Source organism: Haemaphysalis longicornis, unplaced genomic scaffold, assembly GCF_048455015.1.
Source record: "Haemaphysalis longicornis isolate Haplotype H1 unplaced genomic scaffold, Haemaphysalis longicornis Haplotype H1 scaffold_1, whole genome shotgun sequence".
Taxonomy (NCBI): domain Eukaryota; kingdom Metazoa; phylum Arthropoda; class Arachnida; order Ixodida; family Ixodidae; genus Haemaphysalis; species Haemaphysalis longicornis.
The window spans coordinates 358710243-358728871 of NW_027526203.1; the positions used below are offsets into that span (position 1 = coordinate 358710243).

Sequence of the window (18629 nt, forward strand, 5' to 3'; positions counted from 1 at the left end):
GTGTGCTGCCATTCGCCCTGACTACCGCAGTCGCCTGTGCATGTCGGAAGCGCTAGCTCACGCGTCCGTGTAGCATGCTTAGGGGTCTGTGGCAGGTCTTGCTGTAAGAAGACGTGCGCGGTGTCGCCTGTCGCCTGCAGCATTGTAAGTCGGGTGCATGTGCTTTAGAACTGGAAGCACCCGTATGGGAGCTCGTTGGGTCGTTGTCATGCGCTGCAGGGTGTCGATGGTTGGTGGATGGGAGTAGCTCAAAGTGCTTAGCACATATCGCCCTGTAGCAGTTAGTCGAAGTCGTTGATGCTGGCTGTTGGTGTGGGCTTCAGTTAGTTCAGCCGGGGTGTTATGCAAGCCCAGCTTGAGGAGGCGGTAAGCTGATGTGAATACTGGTAGCCCAAGAGCTGTTTTGTAGGCTTTCAGAATCATTATATCGGTTTTATTGGTCTCAGTTGGTCTTGAGAGTCACGAAGAATGTCCCATAAGGGATTCTGCTGATTAGCATGGCCTGAAGAATTCTGTATGTGTCTGCTTCTTTGAGTCCATGACGGCATGAACAGACGCGTTGGATAAGATGAGTGAGTTGGGCCACAGTCTGTTGAAGCCTAGGAAGCAGCTCTGCTCCACTTCCGTCATGGAGGTAGGTAATTCCCAGAATTCAAAGTGCTTGCCCTGTGGGAAAAACTGTACCCTTTATGGTTACTATCAGATGTGGAGTTGGTGGAATCGGTCGCCCTCGTGCCTGCGAGCGTATGGTCAGTAGGGCAGATTTTGAAAATGCGCATGCTAGGCCGCACGTTTTCAGGTATGCCAGAGTGGTGCCGATTGCTCGTTCTCGCAGATGTTGCTTGTGGTCTGAGAACCCTTCGGCATAGTGTTTCTTAATATTACCTAGAGTGTAAACTGTCGCTGCAATCGAACGCCGTCATGGTAATTGTGGGGACTGTGAGAATCGGATTGGGAGCAAGTGGCTAGTGAAAAGTGCTATGGATTGGACTTGTCGGCCCTAAAGTGAAGTGTTTGTTAATTTTGTTTAGGGCATGCTTTTGCGTTTTCGTCATGCCATTTTCTGGCATTCGATGGCTATCACAGATATGTCTAAATAACAGTGTGATTAGCACTTAACGCATGTTCTCGCGTTAGCGCGGAGTTTCTTAAGATGAAGGGGTAACCACATGCAGCGACGGTGACAAGCGAAGGGAAAACCGCAGCTCAGTGGGTACAGCAAACGGGTAGTGTGGGCGACAGCGACAAGCGAAAAAGTTAATTCACTGCCGCCAATGCCATCGAACGTCCTCGCTCGTCGCTGTCGCTTGCTCATGGGCTGCTTCTGGACTGCAAAAAGCGAGCGATGGCGACGGCCCCGACGGCCTGTGTATAAATTTCTTCGCTTGTCGCTGTCGCCCACACTTTCCGTTTGCTGTGCCCACTGAGTTACGGTTTTCCCTTCGCTCGTCACCGTCGCTGCACGTGGTTGTCCCTCGAAGCACACCCTGCCTCAGACAGGCGCAATGAGGAAGCACACGTGGCGACTTGACAAGCCGGGATTTATTTGGCATTTAAAGCATTCATGCAATTTGATAATGCTTTGCGCGCGTGCGTGAAGACTTACTTGCGGTAATAGGCGTCGCCTCTAGATTTATTTATATCTGCTCGGGCAAAACAAATAAATACAACGCGAAGACAACACTCTTGATCCCTAGCTGTTGCATCTGCATCGCCTGCCAAAGCGCGTAGCAGACAATAATGCAGTATTGAAAGGAAGCAAAAACGAAGTTTAAGACAATCTAAACATTTTATCTCCAGCTAAATGTTACCAATAAACAAAGAAAATAGCATCTAATCTGGAGCATGTAATAATTCATAAGTTATCCGGCACGGCACATTGTATCTGGAGGCGTGAGCCAAATTCGAGACGCCTGCATTTTTTTTCTAACCCCAAAATTGATTTCTCAGCCTAAGCACACTAACAAAATATTCTATACAAAATAAAATTTCTTAATGGCGAAACTTCTGGCAGCAATTTTTTTTAATACAAACGCAATTTGCGTAGCCACAACGTCCTTGCCGGCCATGCGACGCCGCACTTCTGACAGAACTATGGTGGCCCCAGTGGAGTGATGGAGCGCTTTTCCGGAATCGCGTTGACATTAGCGCCAGATTCCACTCTAGGTAAGCTAGTGAGAAACCCTATGTCCTTTGGTGATCCAAGTGTTAAATCGTCCGCGCACAATGCACGGGAAACATTCTGTATGGCATTGAGCTGGGCTGGTAACCCCGATAGGGCGATGTTAAAAAGCATAGGTGAAATCAGTGACCCCTCCCAAATAGAGAGAGAGAGAGAGAGAGAAGGAACTTTATTTGAGCCCAAACTGGCAGAAGGAAGGGAGTGACAGGGAGGAAGTCACCTAGCCTTCCCCGTTAGATGGCGGCCATGAGCCCGTGGGCCCTAGCGGCATCTTCCGCCAGCAGGACGAGCAGTTGTTGTGAGTCGGGGGCTCAGCCTGTAGTGGTGCGTAATCTCCCTGTACGTGACCAGCCTGACTCTGCTCCCCGTGAACGTAGACATTTTACGACTAACGTCTGACGCAAAATGCATTTTACATTTAATTTGTTTTTCGGTTGGCTTAAATATTCGCTTCAATTCTTTTCGATATTTATGGCTTTCGGATAGCCCTTGTGTCACGCGAATATATGCGTGTGAATATGGTGGCGAAAATGAAAACCCCATAAACCAGGACTTCGAAGAGCGTTGGGGTCCGCTCTGGGGTCCGTTGATCGTGGTTTGTCGTTCTTTTTCTCGCACTAGAAAGCACCTCGAAGTACCAGCATTGTGCATACACTCGCCCATAAGTTTAAAGGGGCTTTTCTTTCTTGTTAGCGTTTAATCAAATCAAATCAAATCATGCTTATTTGCAATCATACATTGTAGATACAAGGTTTATAAAACGATCATTTAGGGTAACCATCTTTGAAGTTACCCTATTTTTTCGCAAGTAAATATGACAGGATATTTAAAAAGACCAGGCTTGTGTTTTTGCGAGGGTCCTTGGCCGTGATGAGCTGTGCCATAAAAAATCAAATGAGTGATACTTATGGTTTCGATTAGCACTAACACTTTGCCCAATGTGGTTACCACCCTCTACTTCTTCTAGTATTTTACTACCGATATTAAAAGAGTGCATCTATTTATAATAAATTTCGGTCTTAAAAACGGCCGACAACGCAAATTGAAAAAGTGTAAAAAAAATGGGAGAAATTGAACCTGGGATTCCAATCCTGGCTTCACGAAATAGGAGTCCAGCATGCATATTCCGCACCAATGCTGAGCTTCGGTTCTGCCTAACAAAAGGTGAACCGCGGTAATGTGTTGTGGCCCTTGACATAGCAACATTCACTGACATGGACTGAGGCCTACAGGAGTAATTTAAGCATTCCAATTACAGAAGTGACAAAACAATCTCTCAGTATGTAGCACTTACAAGAGCGAAGAACTAAATAAGAGTGGAGGCAGTGACGGCAAAGGAAAAGGATCATGAAGATGGTAAATGGAGGACGCAATCGCACCTCTGGATGCCTGCAGAGATAATTTGAGGATGCTGATAACAGAAGCAAACCACATTTTATGTAGCACCAACACGGGCGATTCGTCAGGCCTCTCAGTCAGCGTAACAGAGCGAAAAAAAACAACAGGCTATCAACGATGGTAATGAGGGGACACAATCGCTCCACTAACAACTCTGCTGCATGTCTGTTCTGTCTCTACTGCGATGTACTCCAAAGCGTGTACGTTAACAGCAGATGCGAGACGTGGCTTCCCAGAAGCCTCAAAATCAAACGTTTTGACAGGCAGCGCCGTCGCCCGCCTAGCTCAGTCGGTAGAGCATGAGGCTCTTAATCTCAGGGTCGTGGGTTCGAGCCTCACGTTGGGCGCTTTATTTTTTTTTTTCAAGCGTGGTTTTGGGCTTGACGTTGTTTTTTTAATGCAGCATGCATTCATTACAAGACGTAATGGGGGGGTGGGGGGTGGGGGTGGGGGTCATGTTTAACAGAAAGGGCTAACGTTGTCTTCATTTTTTATTCAGTGTGGCAAGCAAACATTGCGCTCATATGCTTCGATCGAAACCAATAACGAACGGCAGTGATAACGTGGAAATAATTCTTACGAATATATGTGCATTGAAAATTCGTTGCAAGAAGGTATACTCTGGTTATATACGTATATTTAAACGCTGTCAAGAATTGAGAATTCTACAAAGAGAACATCTGCAACACACACTCAACGCGTGCTTTCCTTTTCATTGCTTGAAACCTTTTCTTCCTGTTGCTTAGTAAGCTGTCGATTCATCGAAAAGTTTTTTCCTTAATTTTCATTTTAACAATGCCGGCGCAAATGTGAAAATGTCTTTCCCGTCGAATGCAAGCCTACAACCCAAAATATAGCTTTTGTTTTATGTATTTGCTAGTGCTCACCAATGAGTGTTGCCACGTGCACATTACGGATCATGGTGCACCAGCATTGCCTGAAACCTGCATTCTTGGTGGACAACGAGAAGAGCATTCTACAAACCTGTCTAGCAATAAAATATGAGCCTTTGTAATAGTTTAGTTACGCGGCTGGTGAGGCTAATACGTCGAAATGAGTCAAGAATTTTGCGCGGCGATTAAGTTGGCTTGATCTTCCATAATTTCAAAGCTGGAGTGATTTCAAGTATTTCAAACCGAAATACTTATGATATGCGCCGTATTTTGCGAAACTCATGCCGTAAGCAATGCCGAAAAGAACAAAATAACCGAAAGTGTGTAGAGTACGGCATTACTCCGAAGATTAAAAAAAAAATGAGTAAATCCCTCGCTTTGGGTTCTTATTTTTTTGTGTTGTTGTTCGTTTTGCTTGTTCCTTTTATGTTCTTCCTTTCCAATTTTTCGAAGTGTGTGTGTGTGTGGGAGGGGGGGGGATTGTACTCAAGACACTCTTATCGCTAATCAACATGATTGGAAGACCTGAGCATGTTAATGACGGCGCCCAGAATACCATGTGCCATGGCTTCAATAATATGGTCTTCGGAGTTATATCACGCAGCGCAAGCAGGACGATTTACATTGCGTGATGGCAAAATGACAGTGCTAGTTTGAATCGAATGGTGCGTCAGTCCCCGCTATTTGCCATATTCGCTCCCCCAGCCACAGCGATGAGTCCCGAAGAACAATTATGGAGAAGCAGCACCCCGGGAACATGTTAAAGCGTTCCTTAGATTAGAACAGCTGCGGCTATAAGAAATGATAGATATGATTCAAGTTACAGCGATATCAAATCAATGGCAACAACAGAGCTGTTTTCCTCCGCGCCCACGCACGCAATGCTGTCTCTGCTGTTGATGCGGGCGATGGGGGCTGGCTGGCAGGCGCCATGTGCCCTGACGTTCCTCGCTAAGGGAGAATATTCACCTATACACCGAAAGCAAATGCAGACTCTTTCGCTGCGTGGAGCCAGCTGCCGGAGCGAGCGCTGCTCGTCTGAGTAACGTGACGCTAACGTTACAGCCAATGCGACCCCCAGAAACTACAGATCTGCATCTCGCGCTTTTAAAGCGAAGCTTTCGTGTTTTCACTGGTGGCGTCAGTAACGCGAAAACGCAAGAGTGGAAGAAAAAAATGCTTCCCGTGGCCGGAATCGAATCTGGGTCACTCGCGTAATGAAGTCGGCGGCTATCCGACTGCTCCATTTCGACATGGTCGAAATGAAAGCTTCGCGTTCAACCATCGTCGTCGTTTGACCGAGGGGTGCATGACTGTTTTGCTCGTTTTAAAGGTGAAAGCCTCGTGTGCCTATATTTTAAGCCCGGTCATTGTGAGGTTCAGAAAATAGGTGGTCCGAGAAAGGTTCAAGTTGCGCAAGCCGGTGAGCGTGAGCCAGGAGAGGGAAAGTGCAGTGCGGGAGGAGGGTCGCAGTAGGGCTGTCAAAAAAGAAGAGGCAGCGCGCGCCGGCAAATGCTGGTGGCCAGCGAACGAAACGAGCTTGGTAGGGTACTCTGCAGAGGGCCAGTAAAGTAGTGACGGGTGCAGCCGCAAAGTTGAACGGAACGTATACAACAGCAGATCAGTAGAAGGTCCAACTAGGCTTTTGCCTTCGCACTCTCATGGAGCTCTAAGCCTCCCCAGAAATTTTTACTTCCTCTGCTCCACCCCCCGCAAAGAGGGAAACACATGCGGCGCACGCGGCGTTTTCACGAAACAGGGCACTAGATAGCTTGTCACTGTCAAAAAAGGCAGTAAACCCACAAAAGCAACTTTTGTGTGCCCGCTTCGCCTGGTAATTTAAGTGACCATGCCGCTGATTTAAGGGACCTAACATGGTCATTTAAGTGACCGTGCCGCTTATGTCAGTTGGGCAGTGTCGCGTCGGACAAGTCCAACGCGTCCGACGGCTGTGTTAGGCCGTGTCAGCCGGCACAGTGCCGCACTAACTGCTTCGGTGTTTACGTGTTCTTTCGTAACTTTAATTGTTCACCTCACAATTGTTACTGGTATAAAAAGAATGTGCCCTAAATTTAAGCGAAAATAGCTTGTTCTGCAAGCTGACAAGCCCTGCCTAATTCGCGTTTACTTTTGCCAACCTCAGCAAATCGCAAACCTGGGCATATGACATGATAGGCTCTTTTGCGGGAAATGAGCTAGTGGGCCACATGGCAATTCCCTTTTTCCTAACAATATAGCTTATTTGAGTGAATTTTACGTTAGAAGTGATGTCAGCATGATTCTAACCAGGCAATCTTTCGAATGAACCAAACTTGTATTTTGTCTGCATGGCCCCTTTAACGCGAGCGCCAATGTTTGGTATACGTTATTTTAGATCATTTTTCTGCTATTACCGCGAATGTTTACGTTCTTCATTGGCTACCCGCTCTTCCGCGGAGCGAACCACGTTCGGCTTACCCATGACGCGCTAGAAGATCAACTGCCTGACGAGAGCGAGCGACCGCCTCTGCGATGTGGTGCGATGCCAGCGACGATGCTGATTGCCTCCCGTTGCGGCGTGATAAACCCCGCCATGTGAGCCACTCCCGTGTGGGCCGCTTTCCCCAGCACTTTTTCGAATCAATTGTTTGTCAAGTTCTTTGTTCATACCTCGCGTGGTTTTTACCTGCGACCTTTTTGGGGGTCACCCCTCATGTAACACCTGTTCTCCAGACCTTTGAGGTAATATATATATATATATATATATATATATATGTATATATATATATATATATATATATATATATATATATATATATATATATATATATATATATATATATATATATATATATATATATACACATACAGCGCGACAATTGTGCGCACGCGGCCGTGGCAGCTACGAACGGCAAACCAGAGCTGCGCCCGAGAAGTAAAATCCCCGGTAAGGTTTATAATTCAATCGTTAAGCTCAAACAGGGACAGATTAAGTACTTTACGCCTGGCCAATTCTCTCGAGTGAGTACGTTACGGTCACTTAAAGGGCGTCGCCATCATCACTGTCGTCGTCATTAGTACGTGGCTAAAGTTGGCTTTGCCGCAAGGCGTTTCGGCGTATACGCCACCTCCAACGGTGCAAGTCAGCCAATACAAGCTTCGCTTGAATATGGGCAACCGAGTACTGAGATTCCGTAACGCTGCTCGTGCGGAATACAGTTAGCCTTGGTCGGGAAGCGGGGTACACTTGAAAGAGAGGCCGAGTGCCGCCTACCTTCGGCTCGGCGTATCTCCTGGAGCTTCTTGTCATGTTGCAGCGTGCTGCTGGCTGCCACGAGCTGTACGAGCGGCGTTGGGCTGCCCGGCCTGCGGAAGGACACGCGGCCCTTGCCGTGCACGGCTGCCGTTACGCGGACGTAGTTTGCGTCCTCGCAGGACGTGTCGGCGCGGCTGCCCAGGCGCTCGGGGTCCGACTGGCAGGGCCGGCCCAGCTGCGGCGACGAGAGTACGCTGCCGTTGCTGAGCGAGCTGCTGGAGCGTTCGAAGGCCGGCAGCACGTAGTTCATGTCCCGGCCGTCGGCGCCGCTGCAGCTGCGGGCCGCTTCGGGACTCTCGGGCTGCCGACGCCACGCTGGGGGCATGGACAGGGACGGAGTGGCAGGCGCCGAGCGACCTGCAACCCAACGGCCGCGCATATGCAAAAGCAAATCCACTGGCCAGAAGACGCGAAACTTACAAACAAAATGCGAAGTTGTTGCGCCGAGCATTAAAAACAGTGCGAGCGCTTTCACTGAACGCCAAAGAAAATATTGTGCACTGCTGTCGCAAAGGGGCCCTGTGTGCGGTTTGGTTAACCATCACTCCGGATCACTGCGGACGAGATATTGATGCGCACAGAGGGCTTTCCTTTAGCATGCGTCGGGTTAGGGCATTAGTGTCTCGGTGAAAAATGTTATTGTAATGCGTTTGTCTCGACGCTGCTTGGTAATCGACCGGTTGGGACTCTTCTGCGGGGGTTAAGTTGTTCTGTAAGTTAAGTATCAATAAATGAAAGCAGAACTGAAGTTCTGCATATTCGCATGCCACGATTTTCGTTAAAAAAAACTCCTCAACACCAACGCCCAAAAGTGGTCGGTTCGAATAACAGGTAGCACGTAGCCGTTGTCACAGTACATCGGGGCTGTAGGCAACAAGGAGGCAGGCTCACCCAGCCGGACGCAGGACGAACGCTGGGCGACGGCGCGAGACTGGCACCAGGAAGCGAGGGCCGCCTTTCGCGCAGCCCACAGCGACACGGCGCGCTTCAGCTCCCGTATCACTTCCTGACCACGCTGCGTACGGAACTGGAACACGCCTTCGCCAGTGCAGCAGCGCCTGCGAGACACAGCCCCGATGACACTCTAAAACTCATTCGATGATGAACGCTGCATCCAAGTTGGAACAAAGGAAACCGTGAGGCCCACTGGACACTAGTATTTCAGTAAATACGTAAAGGCATGACTTGTTACATCAAAACCATGCGAAGTTGTTCGATTTGGATCCTTGCCATATAAATATTTTCCATTAGAAGGGCATGTTTACAAAGGCAAAAAGACACGGACGAAAGACTTAGGTATACAAAACAGGGCGCCTAAGTGCTCAGAAGAAAGCTTTTCGTAATCGGGTTGACTAGTGCAGACCCATTGGTTGTGCTTCTGTTGGTCGAGTTGTTTGCCCCGGCTATCCAGTGTTCCAGTGGAGATACATTTAAGGTGTTTCTACTCACTGTAAAAAGCTCGACTAACCTTTAAATATCCACAGCCTCATCACTAATCGGCGGTGAAATGCGGAATACCAAGGCAATGAATTAAGATAAACCCCAATGCCAACACGTTTTTTGCAAACGGGATAGGTACCACGAGCAATCTGGTGGTATAGCACGGCTTACTGTGCCTTATACTCACAAACCCAAGCAGTAATATAGAGCCTCAAAATCTATGCTCCCCTCCACCCCAAGCAAATGATCTCTTCCTATTCCGCATAATCATGAAGGGTAGCTCTTTTTCCGCGATGTATTAAATACATAAAACGATAGCATTCCACGCGTCGTCAATGAATCATGTTAACCCCCCCCCCCCCCCCCCCTCTGAACTTGGGAGTGAAAAAGTACCAAAGGCTTCCTTTACGCATAATGGTATTATTTTCCTGAAGTCAAGGGGTATTTAGAAGTAAAGTAGCCTTCACAACGCGTAGAAGAAGTGAATGACAAGCGTGGAAGCATTTCTCCGACAGAACTAGCGGGCCAAATCCCATCGGTACTTTTCGGATTTTTGAGAAGAAAATAAATTGAAGTGACTGCAGCAAAAGTTGGACGCAGGTCAAGGGATATTCGCGATAAACTTAATGTGAGGCGCCAACGCATCTCTTTTCTCATATATAAACTCATGGTATTCGCAGTTGCTTATTTACTAACGTTAATTCATACAAACAAACTGGCAAATTGTGTCTGAACCGGGAGTTAGTTTCCTGAGGACGTGTGCCAATTTAAAGGTGGAAAGGACATATGTATGCATATAAGGTTGTGGCGGGACAGATATCTCGAAAGAGCGTGAGAAAACGGAGAAGCCCGTTTTTGTTCCATGCTCTTTGGACAATATCCCTGGCGCCAAAGCCGTTTCCGAGTCGCTCGTTTTCATCCAGTGCGCGAAAATAAAAGCTTTGAAGTGCGGGTCGGTAGCCCTTGCCTCCATGCACACAGTAGAATCAAATTGAAACACTGTCACACCATGGTGCACCTGACAACGCTTTGTTTTAGTATGCTGGGCGTGTCTTCGGGATATCTTAAAGCGCTTCGCCCTGCTTAAGGACGGCACGGCCGCCCTAGTGCAGAAGTTCGAACACATACTGAAGCATAAAGATGCGTAGCAATAATGGGGCCATGTTATAACTGTAATAGCCTGATACGCTCAGCAGGGCAAGGTTGTAAGAATTAAATAATTATAAGCGCTGTGGTATGTCCGTTTGTATTACATAACAACTTGATATTCTACAGATCTAAACCGAAATGTGATGAAATGAGAGTTAACGTGATGCGACTTCTACATGCACCGCACATTAAAGAAATTTGCTGAAACTCCCAAGGGGGAATTGTCGAATAAGTGCTTATAAGCCGCCCTGCTGTACACCGAGCTCTTAAAGGTCGGCTTCACTACTACACACACATACGTTGCTAGGAAGGCGTTTTCCGGGTACCATATAAATAGTCGGATACCAAAGTAAGTCTTGTAATATACACCTCCGCGAGACCCCATGTATTCCTGCGAAGCGCGCGAGCCCCTTTAAAGTAGGCTTCAGCATTAAGCACAAATGTAACTCTGAGAAGACGTTGTTGAGGGGCACTACGAGGAATTTGAAATCAAAGTATCAAGGCCCTATCGGAATTTATCAATTCTCTTTCGTATCCGGCCAAAATATGGCACATCAAGCGTTACAGACGGGCAGGCGGTTTTCCTCCTTCGGTACTCACAGAAGGGCTCAGGGATTTCATAAAATTGTCATTACTCTCTCTCTCTCTCTCTCTCTCTCTCTCTCTCTCTCTCTCTCTCTCTCTCTCTCTCTCTCTCTCTCTCTCTCTCTCTCTCTCTCTCGTTCTGTGTGTTTTGCCGGAAGTCTTCGACCTTACATTGTATCAATCCGTTACCTTTCCCAATATTGAAAGTCTTGTAATGCCCATTTAAATAAGGCCGCAAAAATTCAGCAATTTTACCGCGTATATTACAGAGGACTGAACAATACCATGTTCCGAAACTCCGTGCGAATTTTTTTCCCAACTGCCCCCCTTACTTCTGTGCGCCTGCGCTGTGAGCAAATTGTATTTTTGATTAGGTTGTTTTACAAAAACAACTTTTGGTATGCACAAGAGTTGCACCGAGTCCATTAATACGAGGCTACGACATCCCGACACAAAAATGTGCAATATCTCCGACCACCTGTGTTCTTAACCCCTTTCGACCCCAAGACAATTATATGCACTCAGAACGTGAAAACAGCGCATGCAAGCACGTCAAGCTAGCTAAGGAAGGCAAACTGAAATCTCAGACGTAGCTATTATGATTTTAAGTGGAGGGCGAAATTTATTTATTTATTTATTTATTTATTTATTTATTTATTTATTTATTTATTTATTTATTTATTTATTTATTTATTTATTTATTTATTTATTTATTTATTTATTTATTTATTTATTTATTTATTTATTTATTTATTTATTTATTTATTTATTTATTTATTTATTTATTTATTTATTTATTTATTTATTTATTCTAAGTGCTCACAAGCAGTGCTGAGGAGCCTTCTCGGGGATGCACTGCGCACATGAAGAATATAGGGCATACAAACAACAACATACAAGCAAGGTTAGTGATTAAAAATGGGCAAAAATGATCGTGTACACTCATGTGCGTGTACAATGAGCGTGATGAGTACACTCCGAAGGACGGACAATGCTATCTACTTTACCATGCATGCGTTTCCTATCATAGTAGCGTGCGCTGTACCGCCAATCAAAGAGACCCCCGCTCGTTTGCACTCCGGCTATCCCGCCCCCGGCGTCCGGTTTTATGATGCAGGCGAAAAGCGAAAATGCCCGGGTGTTCGAGATGTCCGCGCACGTTAAAGATCCCCAGGTGGCCAAAATTAATCCTGAGCCTTCCACTACGGCGCGCCTCATCGGCTGTGCAGCGTCTGTGCGCTAGACCTCATAATCAATCAAACAATCAATCGAGCTCCGGCTAATTCGAACAGATTTTCTATCCCCTCGGGCTTAGAATTAACGAGGTTCGACTGTATCATATTTTTGAAAGAGCGCCTAAATGAAACCGCGTTTTCCCAAAAAATGCCAATACAATCTAAAAACAGGCTGTTAAACGCATGTTGGCTGCCAGGCTCAGTGTTCTGTATACGTGAATGCAGCCATTCGGACGCAGTGATCTGCTTAGCACTTGCATAAGAAGTGAGCCTATATGGCTAGAACTTCGACTATTTTTCATGCATGCGCAAAAGAAGCCGTGTGTCTTTAAAGCGCGAGGCGTTCTGTGGCGCAAGACGCTGGAAAATGAACGTTCTGAAGTGTTTTGGGCTATCTGCACGCGGACACCACCCAAGTCGCACGCCGTTCAAATGATGATTTCGATCTCAACGTTACATGTCTCATCGTTGGATAAGAATCTTGAGTCGATTAGTTAATACTGCGCGCCATTTTGAAGATCAAAACTTGACTTGAACCCCATGCTTATAGGTCGCATCGCTTGGAGGTGCATTTGAGTTGATTAGTTATCACAATAATTTTAAACATCAGCAAAGTCGAAATAAACGTGCGTGCGTCTACTTTACGTGTCTTTCTTAGAGATGGCTATCGCCAACACTCAGGAGAAATATAATTTGCTTTCCCAGCTTCTGTCTGCTCATTCTCAGGGAGCACTAAACGTTTATTCCTCTCAATGATTCGCCAAGCGTACAAAACTGCGCTTGGCCTACCCACTGCTACTGCGACCCACAAACTACTCGCCTTGGGAGTTCACAACACGTGGGAAGAGCTGCAAGAAGCCCATCATTCAGCTCAACTACGGCGCCTGCAATTGACTCCCACTGGTCGACAGGTCCTTACAGCATTAGGACTCCGTCTGATACCCCCGAGGGAACAAAAACAACGCATTCCTCTAGCCCTGCGAGATGGCATCCGGGTGGCCCCAATTCCTCGCAATATGCACGCCAACTACCACCTTGGCCGCCGGGCTGCCCGTGCTCGAGCCCTGACTGCGCGATACGGCGAAGACCCCAGCGCCCTATATACAGATGCCACCCCCTACCCTGGGCGCGCCGGCCACGTAGCCTGCGGGGTTACTCATACTGGCCAATGCGTCACTGCCGCCACTACTACCACAAGCTCAATCGATGTCGCCGAAGAAATAGCCATTGCCCTGGCCGCCATTTCCCGCCCTGACCAAGTAACCATCCTCACCGATTCGCAGACAGCCTGCCGAAATTACCAAATTGGCCGAATTTCTTCATCAGCACTTCACATCCTCAAAAACTGCTCAACGACTCCTGACATCCGCATTGTCTGGGCTCCTGGACACGCCGCCATCCCCGGCAATGAAGCGGCGCACCCCGCGGCTCGCGATATGATACACCGAGCCATTGCCGACGGTGGCCAATGTTTACCCCCTCACGATCAACTCCACCCACTCAGTGGCTACACGGAGATTCTCGCGCATTACCGGCAAACTCGCCGTCGTCTCCCACCACCACACTGGCGCCTCTCCAGAGAGGACGCTACAACTTGGCGGCGGCTCCAAACGAATACCTATCCACATACCACCCGCCTCCACCTCATCTTCCCCACCCAACAACCTTCCCTCTGCGCTTACTGTCCCCAGCCTGGCACCCTCTACCACATCATATGGGAGTGCCAACGAACTCCAGACTTGCCCCCCCTTTCCAACCCAACCTTCGAGCAGTGGAGGGCTTCCCTGGCCAGCCCGGACCCGGATATCCAGCTTAAGTTGGTGACCCGAGCACGGACAGCCAGCCGAAGTCAAGGCATTCCGGACTAGGGACGCCTTTCACGGGGCGACGCCCACACATCAGCCTCTGCTGGAGAAATAAAATTTTTCTCTCTCTCTCTCTCTCTCTCTCTCTCTCTCTCTCTCTCCTTCCTTCTTTCATGCGTTTCACTTTCACTCTGTGACCCCCTCACCTGTACGCGTTATGATAAAAGCTTCGCTGTTCATCCATTCCGTGAAGAAGAATGACAAGCGAAGCTGGGTGGAGTCCAAGGCGTGGAGGTGGTCTGTGCACCCGCCGTGGTAGTAACGGGGGATAACGCATCGGACTGCTTCTGCAAATACCCGGATTCAAATACCAACGGATCACGCATGTGTTTAACAGCAGAGCTGTTTAGGCGTTTAGTTCCGCCGTGAAGCGTTACCAGAAAACTCCGCCCAGCCGAGCGCACATGAGCACGCGCCTTGTGAGGAACGCCCGGCGCCGTTGAGGCTTGTGCGTTGGCTTGAGCCACGTGAGGAGCTCGCAAAAGAAAAATACACCCTCTTCCCGTGGGGAACCATGAGGAGGATGCGAAGCATCATGGAGGTTCCGTGTAGGTTCCATTGTGTTGCCATTATGTTGTTTCATTTATCGGAGCACGAATGGGAACGTGAACGTAGTGTGAACCCCCATGTAGAGACAGAGAAATGTACAGAAATGTACAGAAATGTAGTGACAGCGAAGAGACCGACACCCGCGTTACCGATCGAACACCTCCTGGTTCTCGTCTTTCTTTATTGCGTGCTCACGCTCCTACCCCGCTGCCCGCCCTCTTCGTCCTCTTCTCTGGTTGAGCTGTAAGGCGCGTGCCGCTTCCCGCTACAGCTTTCCCACGGGAAATTCAACATCCTCCTCTAAAGTTTTCAGTTCGTCGTTTCCGTTGACATTCAGCTTCGCGTGCCTTCGTTGTATCAGTAGCTTCTTGACGTAGTTTGAATGAGTAAAGGACATAAGGCGCGTTCGTAGCACATGCTCCTGTCTCGATTTGTAGCGCAGTGGGAAGAGCGCCACGTACCTCCCGTTGCGGCCAGTGAGTCTTAGGTTCAAGACCGGGCGCCACCTAACTATTTCTTTTATTTATAGTGGACTGCGCTGACGTCAGGCAAAACGCTGACGGGGCTGAAGAGACGCGCATGCGCAGTAGAGTGCGGATGGCGGACAACGACAACAAGGGAGGGAGGGACACAGCCCCGAGCATGAGATGCTTCGCATCTAATATAAAAAAAAAATACCGACCGCACGTGAGCATGCGTATCGAAAGAAGCGCTGGGCGTCGGCCAGCTCGACCTTTTAGAACACTCTGCCCAGCGTTCGTTGCGTGATCTCTCGCGTGCTGTCCTCCTGGCCAGTTCACGTGCGTTCGGGTCTGAAATTGAGAGCACAGACACCGAGTTCGCGAATCCGGTTGCCAGGGCTTCTAGCGCGTGCTAACGTGTTTCACTTTGGGAGAGATGTAAAAGCCCGCGGACAAAACGATCCGGGCCTGCCAATCATGGAAAACTTTCAGCGGCAAGTACGGAAATCCGTGTTAAGTGTAACAGCCGGGTCTGCTGCTTCTCCAGTGCAAGCTGCGCCAATATTTTGCTCACTCTTCACAGCGGCGGCCATTTTCTTGACCGGTCAACAAATACAACAACGGGGGTTTTTCGCAGATTAGTGCACCTAAGGTTTTCGCCTTAATAGCGCCCGTGTTCATACATTTTCACAGAGTGGAATGGCTGATTTTAATTTAGAAGAGGGGGGGGGGTGGGGAGGAAGGGTAGAGGGGAATGCCGGGACGTGGCGTATCCGGGCACTGCTTGGTAAGGCAACGGCAGACGCGGAGGCCCAGCTGACCCCCTGCCTGCTGCCTTCCTCTGCGTAACACGGAGCGGTGGGCCCCTAATGCCAGCTCCCGGCTACCTGAACGCCCGGTGGTGTCTCCCACTTGAAGGACTCGCGAGCTACGCTTTTGCCGGTGTCTTTCGGCTCAGGCACGCGCAGATGCCCGTGCCGAGAGCTCTCGCACCTCTAGGCGTGCACGGTGCGCGCATGCCTGCGCGAAATTCCGGTTCCGAGTCAGTGCAGGCCGGTCATAAGGCCGGGGACTTCCTGTTACACCCAGCTCCGTCCTCTGGGTAGCTTTGAACTCTACCTCAGCCTTCTTGATATATTGCTAAAACGCGGTTTCTGTTCAGCCTTTGTGGCCTATCGGATAGCGTCGCGGCTTTCTAACGCTTGTATACTGGGTTCGATCTCAAGCGATTCTACTTCCTTTTTTACAGCGACGTTCTCTTGCCCTAGACTCTGACCAGAATCGCGTGTGTCTATCGGGTCGTGTCGACAAAGAATCGCACGCGCTCGCTGCAGAGAGTGTAACATGCTCTGCGGCTCTCAATCTGATACAGGTATCTTGAAAAAAAAAAAAACATACTGAAATCGGCCGCTAAGACAGCTGTATCATTACGCCGACTTTCATCTACATGTTCCAAATGAATTTGTAAAAGTAACAGGATTTTCCCCTGTTTCCTTAAGCATGGCCCTCTAAGAACGGAGTATGGTTACTGGAAACGGCATGCCGAAATAAATTATATTAGAAATAATTTAGAAGTAATTCCAAGAAAATTATGTATACGTGTCTTTATTTGATGAACTTGGTAAGTCACCGTACAAAACTCAATATAGTTATCCAGCAATGCAGCTTCTCTGGCCTTCCATGTTCACAGTAGTGGCAAGGCTCTAAATTTTATTTTGGGGATTTTTTATTTCAAAAATTCTCCCTTAGATCAATCTCACGCACTCTTTTTGTAAGTAAGGGTGGGTTTAATGTCTTTTAGGTCGTTGTAGGTGCGGAGAAGAGCCTTTCGTCACGTTTCATTGAGGTTTCACATCGCACTGGAAGTGCCCGTCCTACATTCACTTAGAAACAGAATGTCGCCATCACGCGTAAATAGGCTAGGACTTGTTAAGGCGAAATCCTTAGATGTCTATGTTTCACTGAACGCGCTGTGAGGTACACAAAATTGGTGTTACAGAAAATTTGGGGGATGCTAAGAACTTTTTACGTTTTTGAAGAACTTTCTGAGTTATGTTCATTTGATGTTGAACTTCCTGCTGAACTTTTGGGCTGAACCGTCACCACTTGACCAGCCCCCCTGGACAACGCCCTCCAAAGCTCGCTCCGCTCGCTTGCCATCGCCAGGAGCCTCCTGTTGCTCTGATCTAGAACTTCGTGGTGTTGAATTTCGCGACTTTGCCCGTGACCAGTTTACTGGACCCCTAAACAAAACCTTCTAGAGCTCCTTTCGCTCGCTAGCCATCGCCATTTCCCGTTGCGCGCTGAGTCGCCCTTCCTCAGAGCCCTCTTCCGGATCTCCTCCCGAACTGCTGTTCCCTTTCCTGGCGAGCGATCCGGGACTCGCGGTCCTCGTCTCGCGCCGCTTCAAGATTTTTCGACAATCTATTTTCTGAACCTCACAACGCTCGTACTTTAAACCGCGTGATTAAAGAAAATTCTCGGAGCACTTAAGTCTGCTTACGTGCCCATAAGGCGAAAGCCTGGCGGTGCTTATCAACCACTTTTTACTGCTACATCGTATTGTGTCACTTTCTTTGCTTGCGTCTTTTCGCTCTTTGCGGCGGATTAGTTCGACACGCTCTTTCGCTCTTACACCGTGTGAGCGACTCCTCTCTTCGCTTTCCGGTCTCCGTATATTGGTGCGAAATGCTTCAACTGGCTTCAACACCTGCCACCGCTTCCCCAGAAACAGAGTTCGGCAGGCTGGGTTGCACGTGCCGCCACTCACGTGCCGCTACATTCCCTTATCACGCGCACGCACGTGTGGAGGTAGCAGAGTTGCAGCGCAGTGGGCTCCTTTTCTGGAGATCCGGGTTCAATTCCCATAAGAACTAAAAAAAAATGTTCCTTTTTTTAGCGTTATGGTGGTGGCCATTTTTTTGAACTGGGAAACAACTACAATAACGATGACGATGGTTTTCACACAATGGGGCACGTAAGTATTTCGCCTTAATAGGGGCGCGTGCTGGGAAAGGAAGAAACCAGCGCCGGAGCAGGCTCCTGAGAAAGGGCGACGGAATGCGTGCCGGGAAAAAGAAACAGCGGCACGTGCAATCGAGCCGCGTTGCTGAAAACACCAACGGGGGCTAATCAAGTGGTGACGGGTGCGGCCCCAAAGTTAAACAGAATGTCAAACGGAAACTATAACACCAAATCAACAGAAAGTGGAGCTGGGCTTTCGCCTTCATGTTCTTAGAAAGCTCTAAGCACTTTCGTATTTAGCGAAGCTTATATGGCTAGGGTTCTATGCATTTTTAATGTCCGCGAATAAGATGTCACGTGTCTTTAAAGCGCGAGTCGTTGGAAAACGAACGCGCCGGTGTGTGCGCTATAAGTACGCGGTCACCGCGTAAGACTTACGGCGTGAAAAACATTCATTTGGACCTCACGCCTATACGCCTCATCCCTTGGATATGCATCTTAAGTAGTTTAGTTAATAATCGACACCATTTAGAAGATCAAAAACGATTTAAATCTCAAGCATATACGTCTCATCACTTGGATATGCAATTTGAGTATATTAGTGATGAATAGA

General features: G+C 48.3%; 1 protein-coding gene and 1 non-coding gene across 2 annotated transcripts in view; one reads left to right on the plus strand and one right to left on the minus strand.

The window, feature by feature from the left end:
- The window catches only part of LOC144154981 (uncharacterized), a 491283-nt gene that overhangs the window by 9231 nt on the left and 463423 nt on the right, over nucleotides 1–18629 (minus strand). Inside the window, exons 5-6 of the mRNA XM_077686145.1 lie at nucleotides 8660–8826; nucleotides 7727–8125 (exon numbers count right to left, since the gene is read on the minus strand). Coding sequence (XP_077542271.1) covers nucleotides 7727–8125; nucleotides 8660–8826 — 566 coding nt within the window. The remainder of the gene's footprint in view (nucleotides 1–7726; nucleotides 8126–8659; nucleotides 8827–18629) is intronic.
- Trnak-cuu (transfer RNA lysine (anticodon CUU)) lies at nucleotides 3855–3927 on the plus strand. The gene has a single exon. It is a non-coding gene; the product is annotated as a tRNA-Lys (tRNA).